Below are 21,648 nucleotides of genomic sequence, written 5' to 3'. Positions count from 1 at the left end.
CGGTCTAAGTCCTCCTTGTTCTTCCAGTTGTCCGCCAGAAAGAACTGTAGGGGTCTGAGATGCAACCTCCCCAGGGAAACAAACTTCTCCAGTGATGAAATGGTCCCCAGCAGACTCATCCATTCCCTCACCGAGCATGTTTCTTTCCCAGGAAGGCTGAAACTTTTTCAAGCAGTGCTGCTGACGTTCCTGGGATGGAAAGGCTCGAAAACCCGCTGAATCCATCCAATCCCCAGATAAAGAATGGACTGAGAGGGGATCAGATGAGACTTCTCTAAATTTACAAGAAGTCCCAGGGACTTTGTCAGTTTCAAAGTTGAAAGCAAGTCCTCCAGACACCTTTGTTCGATGAGGCTCGGATGAGCCAGTCGTCTAGATAGAGCGATATCCTTATGCCGGCAAGATGAAGCCACCGGGCAACGCCTCATCAGGACTGTGAACACCATCGGAGCTGTACTCAGTCCGAAACAGAGAGCTCTGAACTGGTACACTCTTCCCCAGGACAAACCTCAAAAACTTTCTCGACTGAGGATGAATGGGGACATGAAAATACGCGTCCTGTAGGTCGAGAGACCATCCAATCGCCTGGTCGCAGTGCATTGATAACCGACTGGGCGTCTCCATTTTGAACCTCTCTTTGACGACAAAGTTGTTCAGTCTGCTGACGTCCAGGACTGGTCTCCACCCCCCTGACTGTTTTGGAACCAGGAAGAGACGATTGTAAAAACCTGGAGACTCCAGATCCAGGACTCGCTCTATGGCCCTCTTCTGGATCATTTCTTCCAGCAGATCTAAAAGAATCTGTTGCTTCCCCGGACGGTAAGAAGGCGACAGATCTCTGGGAGTAGAGGACAGGGGGGGTTTTTCGAGGAACGGGATCCTGTAACCTTTTGAGATTACATTGAGGGACCAGGAATCCGCCCCTCTTACTTTCCAGGCTTCCGAAAACAGGAGAAGCCTGGCTCCTACTGGTGTCTGGAGGTGATGAAAGTCACTTCTTGCCCCTTTGGGAAGAAGGGGCTCCGCCTCTGGAGAGACCTCTTCCTCGCGAAAAGGGTCTAGAGGAGGAAGATCTCCCACGAAAGGGCTTCTGTCTCTTCGGGGGAAGTCCTTGCGAAGACGTAGAAGGACCACTAGGACGTCTGGAAGACTGAGCCAGGAGATCCTGAGTAGCCTTCTCCTTAAGGCTGGAGGCGAGATCCTTGACAAGCGGCTGGGGGAAGAGATGGCTAGAAAGAGGGGCAAAAAGTAACTCAGCCCTCTGAACAGGAGAAACTGACTTGGCAGCAAAATTGCAGTACAAAGCCCTCTTCTTTAGAAGGGTTGTACCAAAATGTGAAGCCAGTTCATCAGCGCCATCCCTGACGGCCTTGTCCATGCACGACAGTACACTGGACAGCTCCCCCAGAGAAATGGAATCCGGACTACGAGTTCTTAAGTCCAAGGCCCCCAAGCACCAGTCCAGAAAGTTAAAAACCTCCATAGACTTGAAAAGTCCTTTCAGATGGTGGTCGGTCTCAGAAAGAGTCCAAGACACCTTCGCCGACGAAAGAAGAGACCTCCTTGACGCATCAACGAGGCTCGCAAAATCACCTTGAGAGGAAGAAGGAACTCTTGAGCCAATTTCCTCTCCCGTCTCATACCACATTCCAGCTTTCCCGCACAATCTAGACGGGGGGAGAGCGAAGGAAGATTTCCCTTGAGACTTCCTATCTTCCATCCACGCATTGACTCTCTTGAGAGCTTTTCTGGTAGCCAGAGAAGTCTTCATTTGAAGGAAGCCGGGCGATTTCCTCGCCTTCGAAGAAGCTAACTGCGAAGGAGGGGAAAGAGGAGCAGAAGGCTGAAATTTATCGGGGAAAAGCTCCTTCAGCATGCTAGCCAAAACCCGGTAGTCGGAGAAAGACGAAAGAGGGGGCTGTTCTTGTTCTGCAGAGTCCGACTCCTGAGACAAATCAGCCTCTACGACAGGAGCGACAGGAGAGTCTTCCGGGGCTAGAGAGAGACAAAGACCTTTGGGTCCAATTCGGCCCAGAGACCTCTTCTCGTGGGAAGAAGCTGCCGAAAAATCGGGAACAACTCGTACAGGAGCGTCCTGTCGAGCGTCCTGACGAGCGTCCTGAGGAGCGTCCTGACGAAAGCGCCCTGATGAGCGCCCTGACGAGCGCCCTGATGAGCGTCCTGACGAGCGTCCTGCTTCATAAGCAGCCGAAGCGTCCTGAAGAGCGCCCTGTCGCACAAGCTGCCGAGCGTCCTGACGAGTCCTGACGAGCGAGCTGCCGAGCTTCTTGACGAGTCCCGAAGAGCGTCATGCAGAGATCGGGAATAACGAAAGCGTCCTGGGGCGTCCTGCGAACGCCAAAACGAGCGAAGCGAGGCAGGAGAGGCAAGAAGAGCGTCTTGGCGCGAACTCTTACTAGCGGCAAGCCTAGCTGCAAGAGGAGCGTCCTGATCAACCAGCGAGTCACGACGGGGGCAAGGAGAGCTGATGATCCGCAGAACGATGAGGGCGACTACGAGAAACCGCGGGGGAGAGACGAACGAAGAGAAGGAGAGGGAGACCTCTTAGACCTTTTAACTGGCAGCGACAAATCCTTGCGGCGCCCACGAGGTTCCTTCTCCTTAGCAGCGAGAAGGGAAGCTAACTGCCGCTGCATATCTTGGATAAGACGCTTGAAGGAGAGAAGCCCTATCAGGAGAAGGGCTGCTCTTATGAGAAGAAGAGGGGGAAGGAGACGTCCTCCTCCTTCTATCAAGAGCGACAGGGGCTCTCTTCTTGGTGCGGCTGGGACGTTCAGCCACGTCCTCCTCCGAAGAAATCCTGGTCCTCTTCTGCGGCGGCAAATCTCGCAGCCAGTCGGGAGAAGATTCCAAGGCACGGGAAAGAGGAGAAGAAGCGTCCTCTTCAACGCGGCTCCTCTTGAAAGGACGAGAGTCCAACCGAGAACGTGACCCCTTAAGTGGAGAGGACGCCTCGGAGGACGAAAAGCAATCCTTAAGGATGCGTGCGCGAGCACGATCCTTGGCAGCCTGGGAGACGTCAACAAGGTCTGCCGAAGGGACGCCAGATCGGTGGGGGGTCCCCGTAACCCTCTTGCGGCTTTCGACATGCCCATTCCCTAAGTCCTGGGAGTTCGGCAGAGGTCTAGGCCTAGAGGCATTATAGGGCCGATCTGACGCCCCCTCCACAACACTGGGGGGATCACTACACTTCACAGCACTTTCGATCGCCAACACTTTAGACTCCAAAGTACGAATGGAGTTCAAAATCTGCGCAAGGGCATTACCTTCCGCAGACGCAATCACAGGGTTAGAAGGCGACTCTACAGGGAAAGGAGCATTAGTAGGGTTAACAGGTGATAAATTAATACCCTGACTCCCACCTACCGACACACTCCTGGAGGAAGACCTCCTTACACGATCACGCTCTAGCTTGCGAACATAAGAATCGTAAGCCTTCCAATCAGAATCAGGCAACGATTCACACTCCTTGCAGCGATCATCCAACATACAGACATGCCCTCTACATCTCATGCATACTGTGTGAGGGTCTACCGAAGCTTTCGGTAGCCTCACCTTACACTCCTTCACAACACACACCCTGAAACTAGCAGAACTAGATCCAGACATCTTGTTCAAGGAAAAAGCCAAAACCAAAATCAAAACAGTCCAAAGAAGCGTATGCCAATCCACAAAGCCAAAGTCAAAAACCAAAAGACAATCAGAATACTTAGTGGAAAAGTTTACGAAATCCAACGGCGGAGGTATTGACAACAGGTGTTGACAATACCGGCGACAGAGAAAATCTGAATAGAAAATGGGAATGGTTCCTAATGCCCGCCTCCCAGCGGCGGGAATGGGTACTAACCACCTGGCCCATCTGCGTGTGCCGTAAGTTTTTGAATTTCTGTCGGTCCCTTTCGGAGAATACAGCTATATATATCTCTGTCAGGTAAGTGGCATGAACAAAAGGGAATTCTACAATAAGCTGCTGCTCATTTCTCAGTTACCTCTTTACTTGTCACATTTAACACATCTGACCATATGAAAACTGCGACTCAGTTGTCTCATTAAATTCCTAAATTTATACTTAAATATATACTTCATGCTTTTGTAATGACAATTTTCACATTTAGATTCAATAATCGAATCTGACAACCAAAGCTTCAAATCTTTGAAACTACATGGCAGAGAAAGATCTACAAGTAATCATTTATCCTTAACTCTCTAATATACTGGTACCTTAATCTATTTTGTTGCTGCAGCAGACGTTTCTGAAGATTCTGATAAAACTTCATGTGAGGGATTAGCAAAACTGCAAACTTGAGTGTTAACAAAATATTATAGCTATTAACATTACTGATGATTACTATATATAAGTATTTACTTGGTTAATAATACTGTACTGTCCAAACAACAAAGAATATCATGTAGGGGAGTGCTGTCCACGGTGTGCCTTACAAGATGGGCTACTAGCAATATTAATGGTCCTCTGCAGTGACTCTTCAGCTGCCTTCTCCACTGCTTTCTGTCATTTACTATTCATCCTTTCTCTTTTATCACACCCCACTAGGTCATCTTTTCTCCTCAAATTCTTCATAATCTAATTTTAATTATATTTATGAATGAATTCTCAGGGCTGGCTACAGGATCTGACTTATAATACTAATGACAGCAACAAAGAAAAGATCCTCCTTACTTTTTAAATAAGGAGAGCCCTTTTCTAGCACGAAAAATATAAAAAATACATGAGAATGGAATAACACTAAATTACTACACCGTACCTCAATTTCTCCCGAGACAATTTTTTGATAGGTATCCACTAAAGCCTTGTTTCGAAGTATTGTTAAATTCAACCGGTGATAAGACAAGTATGTATGAAGGAAATGCAAAGGTGAGACTGGTCCTGTGTTGACCTGTTGTCGTGGCTTGAATGTCTGAAACACAATTACAGTAGTGTTAATTAATATTAATGGGAGTAATAAGCTAAGCAGTATACTATATCGCAATACTAATCACTTTTCTGATAAAACGTAATGGGCCATTTTATCATTTAATATACAAAAGCTTGCAATCATACATTTTAAGCTGTTTCATAAATACACTCACTTTATCTAACCAGTTGGGATGGTCAACAGTGGGCCAAACAGTTGTTTAAAATGAGCAAAGCAAGACAAGAAGAGAAAACCGACCCAATAGTGGCAGTCAACGGTTTCAAGTTTCAAAATGTCTTCACTATTTAACTGGTCAGCAGACCACATAACCGCACCAATGGCAAAAAATGATAGGCAGCCATTCCCAGTAAAAATAGGATTTCAACTATTAAATATAAATGGCTTAAAACTGTTTACATTCTTTAAAATTACCCATCACCCAATACTTAAACTTCCCAGAATAATGAAGATTTAACTTGAAGCTGAGATGAACCACATCCCGAGTCAACCTCAAGGAAATTTCATCTGCTAAAGGGAATGCCTTTACTCAACACATCACAGGAGTTACTGCTACTCCAGCAAGAAGACCCATGCAGAATAAATAAATCAGAGGTGATAGCAGTGAGGCACTTGCAGTAAAACAATTTCACACTTAAGGAACGTAAAAAATATACCAAATATCAGTGTCCATCCAACATACACCTCTCTCTATTTCATTATGCTGATTCACTACTGAGGTGAGAGGTGATAGCAAAGTTTTCCACCTGATGAAGTTGGAAATTTATTGATGATAACAGACAACAAAGTACATAATAATTCACAAATGATGAGAGATTAATCTCTGTAGAAGCAAAAACCTAGAGTTGTTTTCCACAATGCAGGATCAACAAGGTACATCCCTCAGTCTGTCAAACATGAGACTACTGAATCTGGCAACTGGAGTTGTCTTGAAAATGGCATTTATAGGATTATTGGGATGCAATGAAACAAATTACCATCAGATTGTTCCTTTGCTCAATAATGTTGACTACATGTAACTTTTAACCCAAAATATTGGGCTGCAATGAAACAAATTACCATGAGATTGTTCCTTTACTCGATAATGTCCACTACAATTAACTCTTTTAACCCAAAATGAGGGTCCAGATGGTCCTAGGGTGAAACACTGCATTTCTGGAACATGCTTCATTTCATTATGTTCTACCCAATTCTGCATATTTCAGTCAACTGTTTCCTACTTAACATGTAAAAAAAATTTAAAAGACAATTGTGAGGTATAAGTAATTTTTTCACCTTCAAAAATTTTGAAGTTTTGTCATTTGAGGGTTTTGTAGCTTAATCCATACATCTAATGTACAGTTCCTGGTTAAAAATATTTTTCTAAAAAAAATAAATAAATCCACTCACACTATGTATCTGAAACAAATTTCTGACAGATACTTACTGGATCATTCTTTAGATCATCCCGCACTATCTGTAAGGCATCTTTACACTCAAAAAGTAGTTTGTCTAACATTTCTACACGGTCATCAGAGCTGTTAGCTTTTTCTAGTTCTTCATGGATGAGTCCCTCATTTAATAGGAACAATCGTACCTAAAAGAAAGATAAAAAAAAATTACTGACAGGGAATTAACAGGTATGTAACTAAAAAATAAGAAAAGTACCATTTAGCTGAACATCACTGAATACATTATGAATGTGGACATAAAATCGAAACAAATAAAATAACACATACAACAAATTATCAACTAACTAAAGCATCCACACTGTGAAAAACATATTAATAAAAGAGTACTAGAGTTTTACAGATATATTCATACGCAAATCTACGTACAAGAAGAAATGAAAAATACCAAATGTGCTCAATAAACTCCTATAGCACAGTACTCACTTTTTCATGTTTGACAGCAAGATTACGACCTTTCCACGTAACTTCACTAAGAGTAGCTGCTTGTCTTTCTCTTGCTGAAGCAAGAAGATTCTGCATGGGAAACATACTTATCAATTAGAAAATGTAAAATATCAGACAAAAGAAAAAACAGTGTCATATTACATGTTCCCTGAAAAATTTTTAGATCAAAAGAATACTTTTAGTGTCCTAAGGAACTATCTGGTCATAAAAAGCAAAGAAAATTAAAAACTTAAGATTAATTAATACTTAAAAATTCTTTATTAGTAAAAATACCTCAATCAAATAAGACAAGCTTTGACAGCTAAGAGAAAACTAAAATTTGAGGTCTGGATACATAAGACTCTTTAACTTCTCATTACACAGCAATAAACAATGGGTAATGTCATGAAGACATTTCCATTTAAAAAAAAAAAAAAGCTTTTCAATTAACTTACATCGAGTTTATCACCTAATGCTTCATTGCCACGCATTGCCAACAATGTGTCCGTGGCTGAGCGATCACCCAGGTGGTGTTTGCAGAATCGCAACTTAACTTCTAATTCCTGTAATCTACTAGCATAGATTTCTGCCTCATCTTCTGACACTGCATCTTTCAACTTGCTGTATATTGCCCTAAAAAATGGAGTGCTGTTAGTGATTTCAGACCAATAACATACATTTACAGTATGTTAGCTGTAAATTTCACACTTTAATTACCAATAAGCTTTATATTCATACTCTGGCAATTAATAAAGATCATCAAATCAAAGGAGTACAAAATCAAAATATCTAACTCTTCTCTGTAACTATTTAGCAAGCCCAGTAAAATTTGAGAATCTTGGCACCGTTTTCTGGCTTAAATATCTCACAGTTAATCATTAAGTGAATATAAGTAATAAATGTATCACAAAGTTATCCAGTTACTGTATTTAACATTTTAAAAATGAAAATACATATGTCTGTACTTTGCACATTCTATGCATTCTTTTGAAATTCAAAACTCAACATATTAACACACACACATCCCTTTATCTAGCTCCAGTTAAATGATGAACTCTGTACTGTACTGATGTAACAGATGAAGTCACATGAAGTGTTCAAGATTAAAAATATAAACAAGTAAGAGATTTTTGGTAACACACTGGGCTGTGAAGCTGAAGCTGACGGAGCAGTAAGAAATAGAGTAACTATAATAAATATGGAGAGACTGCTAGATTACTGGAACATAAAACATAAGGTCTATCCTACTCTTACACAACAGAAACATGGGTACTGACAAGGACACTGGAGGCAGTTTTGAAAAGGTGTACCACAGAATGTTAAGCTTCATGATAAGAATATGGGGGAATATCCAAATTAAGAATGAGGAACTGGTGAAGTTATGCAGTATCAAGTAGCTAAAAAATAAAATAAGATCCCAAAATATTGAGAAAGTTTAGACATGTGATGAGAAAGGATGAAGATCAGTTGTCAGAAAAGCAGTAGATATATAAGCAGCAAGGCAAAAACACGTATGAAGACCAAGGAAGGAAAAGGGCAATAGATAAAGAGCTAGACCTAATAAGAGTTCCAGCAGAAAGAATAAAAAACAGAGGTAAGTGGAGATGAAATTTCACAAACATGGTAATTGTTGTAATACAGTATTTCTTGTCCTGAAATTTAAATGGAAAAAGACATAATGGCTACCTATTAGAGAAACAGCATAAAAAATAATTTCCATATGTGAAGAAAAAATAAATGAAAAAGAATTCTGCATCTGACAAACAAAAAATGGAAAAAATGGAAAAGGAAAAGTACATTTTGATGAGGAATAAAATTTTAAAAATGAACAAATTGGTTTAGCCAAACTTTTTTTTAAAAATAATTCCACTGAACCTTTCATCTCCCCATTGACTGTTCATCACTGGTTTTAGTTCTGAGGTACTATGTGATGGAAGTTTTATACACATGCTGCTGTACTTTGACTAAAATTAGTAATAACGATGAGCCACTCATTGTATTTGAACATCACTGATTTAAATACTATTTATGCATATCTGAGAAACTCTTCACAAATTATCAGATAACACTATCCACGGGATCTTAATGGCCAGTTAAGTCCAGTGTGGATTTACTGAATTGACAGTGTATTAAATGGTTCAAGCTACCAAATCAATTCAGTTCACAATTAATAAAACCTAATTTGTTTCCTTAAAAGTTATTTTGAGAGGCGATAGGGTATCAACTATAAGACTATTTTCAACAACATTTGTCACTTAAATAACAAACCATACTTTATCACGAGAACAAAACATGCCAAATACAAAATACTGTAATGGTCATATTTACAACACAATATACAATTTAATTGTTCATTCTGGTTATGTTTCTACTGAGCTCATGAGGAGTTCCTCCTCTAAAAAGGCAGCTTTGTAAATTCCATCCAGCTACCTCTTCGTACATCTGCTCCCACATCAGTAATGCTGAGACTGCATGAATCAGTCACAGTTTCTTTCACTCTACAGCTAAACTTAAAATTTTTCTTCCTCCTGCTGTTTTCCTAATATATAACTATTTTGTTTTAAGGGCGCATTCATTGCTTCTTTTGTTATCAAGCACCAACCTCTCCCCATTCTTTGCCTTCATTTTTTTTTGGCCTGGGATAGAAAGAGGCAGTTGTTAATCCATCCCATTGGCCTTTGCACTTTACTAAAGAATTTTACATTCAATCAACCCTACCAGCAAGTTTAAATAATAGCAACACATGAACATCTTGAGAACTGCTTATTCATGAATTTATTTCTAATAATCATTATTTTATTCTGTACATAAGTATCAGAGAAGCAAAGTAGGTTTTAACACAAAACATGGAAAAGGAAAAATATAAATACTTATGATTTTTCAAATACCTCTCCATTATACTGTATAGCTTTTACTAGCCCTGGCACAGAAGTAAAAACTATATAATGGAGAGGTATGGTTCATTTAAAAAAATATCAGATTAATGTGGGTAAATGTGTAGCCTACAAAGTAAAAGGGGCACCACTAGAAGATACTTGATTCTGAAGTTCTTGTTACTTCCTAATACCAGATAAATATATCCCTATGCTCAGTATCTATGGCAGGTATAGGATGCCTATAAAAATTTTTGTCAACTTCAGCCACCTATATGTTAGCAACCAGGACTGTGAGATCACATAGTTTTCATCATCTACATGATACAAGAACTTCCCAGTTGTGTGACAAAAGGAGGCCTTTGTAAGAAAAAGGCATTTTTTTCAAATAAAGTTTCAACAATGTTTGAAGATCTTTAGTTGTGTTAATATTTCCAAAAATCAACCCAATGACAAATTCAATCATTTTTCTAAATGGGAACATTAATCATAGGTGAATAAAACAAGAGGTACCAAGGAAGGTATAGGTTCCATTACGTAAAAGGGGAATATAGGACTAAGCCAGGTATGGGTTCCCTTATGTAAAAGGGGAATATAGGACTAAGGCATGTTAAAACTTGTAAACCTGGCACTCCTTTAGGCTGAATATATACCAGATGTCAATGCCAACATATGAGATAGACAAGCTTCTTGACAAAAGTAGTATTACGGACTCCTGCATGTGATTTGCCAAAGATGCATAATGCCTATGATGTGCCTTTTGGGGCACATTGTAGGCTGTAGTAAAGGTTCTTTATAGTCATTTTTCAAGTACACTAAATAACATTCTGATATTTACTTTTCATACATTTCCTCTCTCCTCATTATGGTGTTAAACATCTTTGACTGAAATTTTTTTTATCTCCGTCTCACTATAGCACAAATCCTTTGGGCAAGCCCTATTAAAGCCTATAAATATCTTCAGTGCTTATAAAACTGCACTGTCTATGAATTGCCTTTGATATGATGGGCAGGCAAATTTATTTGCCTTCTAGGGACAATAACTCCCCACAGAATTAAAGCACTATTGGATGTACAAGCCTGTGCATATAAGTATGCCACTGCTCAATCCACAAGGAATCACAAAACAAAATGTCAAACATTTTTACCTACCAATAATCATTACAACTAGAAATTTGACTCTCACTTCGCTGGCTTTGACTACATACAATCATATGGGTAAAAACAACAGGTCTCACACCAGTGAGAATACATCAAACCTATGAGACCCAATAAAATTAAGGGAACTTAATTTAATCTCCATTCTAGAGAAATGCACTCATATTGATACGCTTTACTACTTACTTTGTTGATATTTAATACAGTGTATTAAATATCAATAAAACCAATACCAGTGTCCACACAAAGAATGTGGCAATACTTACAGGGCTTTATTAAAGAATTCCAAAGGTTTATCCCATTCGTGTGTCCAATCCGCTAACTCAAAGAGAACAGTACCTTTTAACCATGCAGCATAACCTTCCACTTCCAGTTGCGTCCTAGCATCACAAACTCCACTTTCCTGATATAAAAAAAATAATTGTACACAAAAAATAAATTCTCAAATATAAACACATTAATATTGTATCCTTAATCTCAGTCACACAATTATCATAGGACTTCAGCTTATTATTTTACAGGTCACTTCACTCTGCTAATAAATTGTAACTACTCCCTCAGCTGTCCATGTCTCATTAGAAGCAAAATTCCTCTTCATCACTTATCATCAAATTCAGGTTAAAGCTTTACATCAAAACATGATCTACTTGCTGCCCTATTTCTTCAATTACACTTATTTTCTCTTGGGAAATTTCACTCATTTTCAAGCACAGACAGAAAAATTAACTAGCATGATTATCAAATTAAAATAATAACTTCACAATATTTTCCAGAACAAATACCGACACATTATGCTACAATGAGACTGTCTATTAGTGTACATACAATGATTTCCATTCTGAGCAAATTCCACTATCTTACATTATAATTTTATTCATTCCTATGATTGTTGCAGCTAGGATGGTCATATAACTTGCCTCATCTTACATACTTACATACATACTGAAGTAATATGCTCACAATGTATTTAAGAGTACTTTATAGTTTTAGAATGGCTGTACCATACCACATGAATATATACATTGTCTGAAGGCATTTTCTGATGTTAGTTTTAATTTCATTTGCATGGTTGCCCAAAATTACCTGTTGGCCAATAAAAAAAAAACATAATCTAACTCACTACATTCAATGAAGCTACACCTTTATGTATAGTGGTGGCTATTTTGAATACGGGTGTTCAACGTCTGGACTATAACTGACAGAAAAAAAAATGATGTATTATGTATGCATTACTGGTATTAACAAATGATCACGTCTCTTATCTTCATAAAGAAATTATCTAATGCAAATGCACACTAGGTATTAAAGAAATGTATGATTGGTCACCTCTACAAGTTTTTCGAATGCTCCAACATATTTGGCTGCCTTCCTTAGTTTATTTCTCATAGAAAATTTTTTTCTAGAGTCTTGCTGACTTTCCTCTTTCAACTGCATTGCATATGCCCAACATCGCTCCACAGTCATCAAAGGTATCAGAAGGAATCTGGAAATGAAAATATGAGTGATTCATTATTAGAAATAATACAGTGAACAAAAACACAATTACATTAGCCTATAAAAACTTCCTATGAAAACCCAAAACGCATCTGATCATCATTACTTTAACTGGAGAATTAATCAAAAGCAAAAAATTCAACATTACTGAGCTGCATCCAGGAAATAAACCATGATGAGGAAGCATTACAGGGATCTTGAAAGTGGCAAGGATTAAAAAAACTGATGATTACACTGTACCAAAAACAAATTCAAGACAATGAAAACCTTAATCCACGAAGAACACAATAAATTGAATGTACATTTTATTACACTTCTGGGATATTTCAGCTTTCAATCAAAGAAGCCATTTCAGCCTACAAACAGACAGAAACATGATACTGCCTTAAAGTATACACAGTAATAGCACACTTTATATTCTGTTAAAACTAAAATTAAAAGAATAGTTGAAATGAAAACCTAAAAGCATGCTTAAACATTGGAGAAAAAAAAAACTAAGAATATTTTACAGTGCATTTTTTCTTTAAATAAAAGCCTGAAGTCTTTACGATAAATATAACTTCGGCACAAGCTGGTTTCGTCACTGAAGCATGTTCAAAAGGCAGTAAACTCAACAGAATGTTAACCCCATTTTTCCTTCAGCTAATGGACAAATAAGGGGATAATTAAGAGGTAGGATTATCACAAGACATCAGATTTGCTTATCTATAAAAAATGTGCATCTCCAAAATTTTCCATCAGTTCCAAAGAGGATAAAAGCCTTTACCTTTTAGAATCTTTGGATGTAGGAAGTTTTGTCTCATGGGAAAAAATCCCAAGTGTTCTGAAGGAATCTGAACATGAGGTTACCAACTTTTGCCGTGTCCTATACAGCCTGCCAATCATGGTCAAGGCTGATATAGAGCTGAACAAATTTGGTTCACTGCATTAAACCATACTCTAAGAGAGATTAAGGGGAATCCTGTCTTACAAGCTTAAGAGACTGGAAATCAAGGTCAATAAGTAGCCATATCATCAAACAGAGATGAATCCTTCATTTGTTAGAGATGATGGAGAGCTCATATTGTCAGATCCAAATCCTCTGATAAGTGCTCGGTAGTGTAACTTACCTTCATCCACCAGACCATCAACTTGGGTTGGACTATACCAATTAGGAAGCTGGGTGTCTAAAAAGAGCTGGAAAAGATACATAGTGGATTTATCAACCACCATAAGGCCAAGGAACTAAAAGTTCAGAGGCTATAAATGTCTCTTGCAGAACAACGGAGGAAAGCTCATGAGACAAGTCCCTAGCTTTAATACCTCTAAAACCAAAGTTCCACCTGAACAGAGTTGGATACAACTCTGAACTTCATGTGCTAAACGAGCATAATCCAGGTAAGCCATTTTCACTAAAAAATCTTTGAAAGTCAGCTCAAAGAACATGGGGTCAGAAGGGTATGTACCAAGATCACTGTCTAGTTGAATAGTTCTTAAAAGAGGAAGCAGTAGAGGCACTTCAATCTAACAGAAACACCATGGGAGTTTCACCAGCATGATGTTACAGCTATTCTATGCAAGATTCACCAAGAACAACAAAGTGGGACATTCACTGAACCTTGATGATTCACACTACAAAATCAATGACAGTTTATCAAAGGGTATTATTTTTATCAAAGACTTCAAAATAAGAATGCCTAAGATAGAAGAAAGAACGGGACAGATTTTCCCATATTGCTACACTGGTCATATTGACAAATGAACTAAGAACATTTTTATTTAAAGTCACTGATGCATTACAGTATTAATGACATATATAAAGTGTTACCTTTACCAAAACCAATAGTATAATGCATATATAATGAGAGAGAGAGAGAGAGAGAGAGAGAGAGAGAGAGAGAGAGAGAGAGAGAGAGAGAGAGAGAGAGAGAGAGAGTCTATCTAACATAAGCATCATGTAATTTACTGTTATTAATAGTTTTTGGTCTTAAAAGGTTAAATGCAAGATAAAAACATATGAGAGAGAGAGAGAGAGAGAGAGAGAGAGAGAGAGAGAGAGAGAGAGAGAGACTATCTAACACAAGCGTCATGTAATTTACTGTTATTAATAGTTTCTGGTCTCAAAAGGTTAAATGCAAGATAAAACACATTCTACTGATTTGGAAGAAAAAAGGGGTTAACTAAAGGTGAAATCAAGACAAATTGTGCTACATGACTCATTTTTCCAAAAATAAACTCAGCTCATTTAGACCATTTCACAGAGGTTTTACAGTAATTTGCTGTTTTAGCTTCAATGAAATACAGAACAATCACAACCAAATTAAAGTTATAGTAATAAAGCTTCACAACCAAAGTCAACAAAACTGTGACCACTGCAGCAACAGAGGTGTCTTGGCTCAAGTAGTGTCACAGAAAAGGATGAAAGTCGACAGTCAAGTGACTGGGCAGTAGCTCTACTCCTTCAACAACCAAACCAGCTTGCGTCAAAGGTATATTGTCGCAGGAACAAATAGCAATATTTACTTTGAGAAGTATCCGTTTTATCACACAGAATAGTACATTTCATTTGATCAACCAGTTAAAAATCACCATTAAAATGACTGTTTTAACAAGCAACAAAAAAAAATACAATAGAATATACATATACTAAAATACTACATAAAAAAAAAAATGGATTGTGACAGTGATAAAAGAGAGCAGAACTTCAACCAACCTCTCATCCTTCAAGACTTCAACAGTTACATCTTTCTTCCTGAAGTTCCTCTTGTCTCCCTGAATAAAATCTAAATTCTTTCGAAGACGTCTAATTCTGCGACTACAGTACTGACGATATAACTGATAATCATTATGCCGTAAACCATGAGCTAGCTGGGCTTCTCGTACGGCAGCCAGCACTGCAAAGAAAGTAAAATAACAAAAGAGATAACAACATGAAATAAAAATTTTTCACAAGTATTAATAGAGTAATTTATTACATGTCAAGTTTTGCTTTACCACAGATTCTATTTATACATTGCACTACTCAGTTAACTGGTTTGATGGTATGTCAGTGGCACCTTCAACTTCAAGAATGCAAACCTTTCTACACTCCTATATCGGGTAACTTGAGGAAATGTTGGGGGTTATTAGATGTAAAGCTAAGGAAAGGTTAGTTTAGGATGTACAGTATTGGTATATGGGGAATAGAATCCATGATGAGAATACTGTACATTATATTAGAATCGACCAGGATACAAGAATAAGAATGGGTGGCCAAAGCCAATTGAGCTGGCCTGAGTATAGCATGTGTTTCAAGTACGCTTTGTCTACTTTGCATCAATACCATTCTTGGCAAAAAACGCATCTCTTTCTCAATTGTGTGAGCTTTTTAACTGCTGTTGGGGCTATCACTCATTTTTCTCTTCCGTCACCTAAGGCTAGTGTTTTCACTAAAACTTACGAACACTGTTAAGAGAAGGAAGGTTGAATAATGCTAACAATAACGGTAAAAAATATACAAACCTCATGGCAATTAGTCTATAAAAGATATTCTTTATGTCAAAGAGAAAGAAATTAATAATATTACCTTTAGTTCTATGAATATGATTAGGCAAATATTCTGTATAACTATAAGCTAGGCCTAAAGATATGAACTCCACCTCTAGGCTAAACAAGGGCATTTCCATTCCCTAACCATGAGCAAAGAGGTAAAAATGGAACCATCCAGGATTTTCAATGTAACGAGAGGCTGAATTTTCTCTATCTGAATATATGCTAGAGACTAATTAATCAAAAGAGGCTATGGAGTGATTGCAACCAGAAAATACAGTAACAAGGAATAAAGGGAAAATTAACGGCATTAAATGGACACCATACAGGCCTAATGGAACTAACAAGTTAGCATATCCCTCCTTAATTTATATTAACAATCTAAATAAAGTCAGATGTTAGCCTGGCACTGCTGTTCCAGAAAAACACGTTACATATGAATAAACATCCAAAGAAAAAAAATTTATTCTTTAATTTTCTATAAAATGGGTGGCTTTTCAATGGAACCTCTCTAAGTCTTCATTAGTTTAACTTTGGGAAACCTATAACTGACTTTTCTAGGTTCTCATTTTCAGATATATTTTGGAATTCTAGAGATAACTGGTCATCTTCAGAGGGAAAATAGTACAAGAAATGAGTTATCACATAATTAAAAAGATGGAGAGTGATTTCAACATTAATTTTATTTAGTGGGGTTTCATACTAATAATGACAACCACCTATCCCAAAAATCACAGGAATATAGAGTAAAAATAAGAGATCCTTTCCCTGACATTTTTTACCCTAATAGCCATATACTATCAAAATATTAAATGAAATACCTTGTTAGGAGATTTTGTCAGAAAAGCATATCCAAAAACTACATAACATTGATGAATCTAAAAACAGAAGCTAACATCAAAGATTCTCAAAACAGAAGCATTTAAGGAAGGATGGGAATTCAGCAGAACTCCCACAAGGAATTTCCTGTAGTCCACCCATCATGCTAGATCATCCTTCAATTCCCAGTTGAGGGTCAGCACGAGTGATCAGTGCTGCTTAAAACACAACTGCCGGGTGGATTAGCTCATGAGGAACGAACTTCCCCAGAGACTATCAGGTTGTTCCAGCCTAAAAAATAACTACCCTAGTACTTCCTTGAACGTGCTAATTTAAAAGTCCTAGATTAAATTTCAAGGGGAATATACACTAGGCTTAATGACTGATGTCCAAGAAAATAATCCTTTGCAGAGCAATGGCACCTAAGGGGGGTTCACTAGCTTAAAGCTACAAGTTGGTCTTACCTAAACTGAGCCTAAGTATTTGTTACTGTTACAGTGGTGTTTCATACAATAATGCATAGTTTAATGTATTCCTCCCATACTTAGAAAACACTTTTTTTTTTTTCAATATCACTTTTCAAATGAAGTGATTACATGAATTAACAAGCCATTCAGTGTGGTTCTTGTGGCCAATCATGAAGCAATGTTTTGTGCATATGCCCCATTATTTCTTATTTGAATTTACAGTAGTTCATTATACAGTAGAGTAGTTCTGGTGATCATGGAAACTGGTTATGCTTATGACCTTTCTTATTTAAAAGTGAATCAGACTGTTCTCATTATGACTGAAGTATTTCCAAGTGATTCATAATCTTTGTAAGAAAGGTACAGTTTTACTAGATGAAATGGAATGAGTTACCTATAATACCTGTAAATAAAAAAACTTGTAGTAGTAAGAGCAAAACGGTATGATGGGTATGTAAGGCTTTACCTACCCTAGGCACAAGAATCATAAGCACCAACAGTGGTAATTCATAAGATTTTGAAAAGGTGTGACTTAGAATGTTACGATTCATAGTCTTGTGTATGGTAGGATGATATAGTATTAAGAATGAGGGAATGGCAAAGAGATGTACCATCCATGGCTGGAAACTATAAATGGAAATCTCAAAGAATGAGATGGTTTGCAATGTGAAGAGAAGGAAAAGGAACAGTTAGTCAGATATGTAGAGAGTATGAAAGTATTTAGATAAAGAAGGCTCATGAAATCATGAAAAAAGGGCACAGATGAGGACCTACAGCTTATGGGTTTTCAGTTTGAAAGCACCAAGAGAGAGAAAACTACGGAGAACTCATTGTATTTCTAAACCATGAAAGGAAAACATGGAGTAAAAGAATTTTATGACGGTGATGACACGACAGCGCTGCTGAAACGTAGAAATGTGGCCTCTAGGGTGGAAGTTTTCATGCACTAGATGATCGTGTGTAGAAGTGGTGTCTTAATTTTACGGTCTACCACACCAAGCATGGAAAAAATTTCCCCACTTTTTAGGGGTTTGTTGTGGTCAGATATATTATTTTCTAATATTACATGATTCATTTACCAGTATTTCCGGTCATTTGCATATTTAAATAAGTGTTTATATAATAATGATTGAATAAAGATCATAAAAGAACAATTATGTGCCAAATTGTAAAGCAGCATTAGTCCATCAAGCGATGTCTCAATTGACACACAGAATGCATAACGATAACAAAGTGACAGCTTTAGGTTTTTATCTATTCAAGGTATCTTAAATCTATTTACAATTGTTTTAATGAATGTATAAAAGTGAAATTGTTTTAATAAATGTAAAAAGCGATTGTGATTAACCTGATAATGGAAGTTCTTTGCAAAGATATTCTATGTAAATTAATTTTAGATCTATATGTCTCATTATCGTTTAATGATTTAACATGTCATGAGACCCCTGTAAAGACAAGCATTTAGGTTTTCCTTTTAACATATGTTTACAGTAAAGTAAAGCATATATTGTTTTATGTGTTAGATTTTACCAATAGGCAGATGAATTTAAAATTTAGGCGAGCGTGGAAGTCTGTGATGTGGAAATGTGGCAACACTGCACAACTACATTAGCATATTTACAGAAACATTCAGCGTTGCTGTCTTTGGTAAAGTGCAGGAAGTTAAGTCCACATCATGTTATGGGGGATAGGGTGCTGAAACCTACAATAACCACAAAAGCCAGGTTAGGACTCAGTGCTCTAGGTTAGGTAGGTAAAGGGTCCAAGAGGTGAAGGCTCCCAGTTTGCTGGGCCAGCGTTTATTCTCTGACCGGCCAATGAAGAATTAGAGAAATTTATTTCTGGTGATAGAAATTCATTTCTCGTTATAATGTGGTTCGGATTCCACAATAAACTGTAGGTCCCATTACTAGGTAACCAATTGGTTCTTAGCCACATAAAATAAATCCAATCCTTTAGGCCAGCCCTAGGAGAGCTGTTAATCAGCTCAGTGGTCTGGTTAAACTAAGGTATACTTTTCCCAGACAGGTATGGACCCAGCACCCTAATTTTAGTTAGGTTAGGATGCATTGGGAGTGTCACTATTCATCTCAGCGACCTTGAAAACCATGGCTTAGACACTATCTGTCGTTTTTGGTTATTTTTACTTGTCACCCCCTTTGGTGCAGTGATGTCTGACCCCCACAGTATTCTTTTCCAGACAGTAAGTCATACGTATACCAAAATGAGGTCTGATAAACCTGTAGAGTTTATTTAGTTACTAATTCTACAGGCAGAACCAGCCCCATTTCAAGGAAGCCCTTACCACCACCGTGCCCTTTGGTGCTAGTCAAGTCTTACCCTCATAGTATTCTTTTGTAGATAGTAAGTCATATGTATATCAAGTTTGGTTGAAATTGCTCAATGCATTTCAGAGTTATGCTGGAACACACACATCCATTTTTACATATGTATAGTAAATAGATTTATTTTTGTTGAGTTACACATTTCTTTTCTGACTAGTGCCCTGTATCTCAATTTCGGTTTTCCTCCCACCCAAAAAAACTGGTTTCCCATAGGAATCTCAAAAAACTGTTGGATATAAAGGGAGTATGTTATGCCTAGTTCCTTGTTGGGCGATTTTTTGAGGTTCCTTATTGGTACATTTTTACTTTAATAGGAAGCCCACTCACATGAGTATCATGTTTAGTTTTAGCACCACTGGTAAGAAAGTTGAAAAGGAGACAGTAAACACCTTGCTAATGGTAAATTTGCAGTATATATTAGTACGCTTCTTGTCTTAGCCTAGGCATATCTAAACAAGTCGCAAACAGCAAAAAAAAAAAAAAAATCTAATATTTAAGCTGGAATTTGCCTAAAGTAAAATAATAGCTCCCTATTTTATTATTCACAAGACAAAATGTTTATTCAATTATTTTTAAAACTTAAAAACATGGGTAATTCTAAGTATTAGCTCCGCGCCTGTTTTTACCTAGGAAATGTTTTTTTTTTTACACTTTTAGGGCTTCTGATACTGGTGGTGCATTTATTTGTTGTCGACCAAATGGAATGTCCCTTCACCGTGTTTAGTACTGGCCCGGCCGGGAGGGGAGCAGTACCCATACGTTAACAAGTTATTGCACTTGCCGGAAGGGATATGAGCCGTTCGAAACAGACGTACCCGTGCTCTGTCTCGTGAAGATCACATATGGAAACCCCTTGTTGGATGGACTTCAAGGGTTAATTACATTCATGAGACAAAAATTGAAGGTAAATCCATAATTAGCAAGCAAAAAACTGTAGAAAAAGTAAAGTTCGAAGGAAATCACTGCTGCGGCGCTACTACTTAGATCTGCAAAAGCGTGAACTTCATGCAGGCCTGTTCTGTAAAATTAAGGAACTATGGCCTAGCCTAATGTTCCATGATCAGGCTACAGACATGGATCACTTCTTAAAATGGTTTATGTACACTTTAAACTATTCTTGTTTGTGCAATTTACACACTGTTGTTTCTGCCACCTGCTCCCCCCTACCACTAAAACTGTGTGCCCCACTGGAGTCACCCAGTCATTGTTATTTATAAGGCGCTAGAGATTGGAAACAAAAACAACTGGTTTGCACCAACAATAAAGGCCTCAAATACTTATACGCATGATGCTTAGTCACAAAAATACAAGGTTCTAGTATCTGGCGTGAAATGAAACTATTACTGAATTTCTGCTGGAAATCTATCTTATTTTTTTACGATCTAGGGTAATCCCCCAAGTTGCATCAGACGAAAAACTAACGATCTGCTACAAAACTTGCAAAATAATCACACAATACCCATGAAAATACACCTGATTGCCATAAGTCACGGATTTCCGTCATTCTGGTGCCATACTAGCCTATTATAAATAGCCTAGGCTATTTCATATGTAGGGCAGATACTGGTCAAGGCATTTTATCATGGGATACGCCTGATCTTCCATGACCAGCAAGGAAATTAGGTGGTTTCTGGGCCAACAGTAAGAACCATAAGACCAATGGCAGTACTCCTGTAATTCCACGAAAAATAACCCCGCACAGATCCTGACCAATGAAATAGCAAGGGGTTAGGATGGGCAGCACAAAGTCTGGGCAAAGTGTGTTTACATGCCGCGACAGATGTCATTGAGCTACGTGGAAACAGCACCTTTCCTATCAAAATCAGGAGCATTAGAATTGAAAAAGACGCCAATTCTGAGAGTAATTACCTTTGAGAGTGTACAGGGCACTCTTCTTTTCCTCCACCTGGACATCCTCGGTTGGAACATCACTTTCTGTCATGTTTATGGAGGCGGCCATTGAAACACCGCCAGTGGTTCCATCTACCGAAAAACAGCGAACTACTGCCAAGTATCAAGTGACGTCACCTGTAAGCATGGTCATCTCAACAGAAAAGGTTTATTTTAGGGGTCAAAATTAGGTCAACTTTGAATGAAAAGGGGTAGGGCATTTTTAATTGTATATCACCAAATAAATGAATGCAAAATCGAGAAGCTGA

The 21,648-nt window shown here is 38.2% G+C and overlaps 1 protein-coding gene across 2 annotated transcripts in view; it reads right to left on the bottom strand.

Annotated features, from left to right (window-relative positions):
• Srp68 (signal recognition particle 68) overlaps window positions 1–21,648 on the bottom strand; it is a 249,126-nt gene that overhangs the window by 9,306 nt on the left and 218,172 nt on the right. For both annotated transcript variants that reach the window (XM_067116131.1, XM_067116132.1), the window contains 8 exons: window positions 21,359–21,517; window positions 15,044–15,224; window positions 12,184–12,340; window positions 11,124–11,260; window positions 7,282–7,459; window positions 6,827–6,916; window positions 6,379–6,528; window positions 4,785–4,937 (listed from right to left, as the gene is read on the bottom strand). In XM_067116131.1, the coding sequence (XP_066972232.1) occupies window positions 4,785–4,937; window positions 6,379–6,528; window positions 6,827–6,916; window positions 7,282–7,459; window positions 11,124–11,260; window positions 12,184–12,340; window positions 15,044–15,224; window positions 21,359–21,449 (1,137 nt within the window). In that variant the 5' untranslated portion in view covers window positions 21,450–21,517. The remainder of the gene's footprint in view (window positions 1–4,784; window positions 4,938–6,378; window positions 6,529–6,826; window positions 6,917–7,281; window positions 7,460–11,123; window positions 11,261–12,183; window positions 12,341–15,043; window positions 15,225–21,358; window positions 21,518–21,648) is intronic.

The sequence above is a fragment of the Macrobrachium rosenbergii genome, chromosome 14, assembly GCF_040412425.1.
Source record: "Macrobrachium rosenbergii isolate ZJJX-2024 chromosome 14, ASM4041242v1, whole genome shotgun sequence".
Lineage (NCBI taxonomy): Eukaryota > Metazoa > Arthropoda > Malacostraca > Decapoda > Palaemonidae > Macrobrachium > Macrobrachium rosenbergii.
Note: the sequence above shows the minus strand (reverse complement) of the source record. Positions and strands in the feature narration are given on the sequence as shown.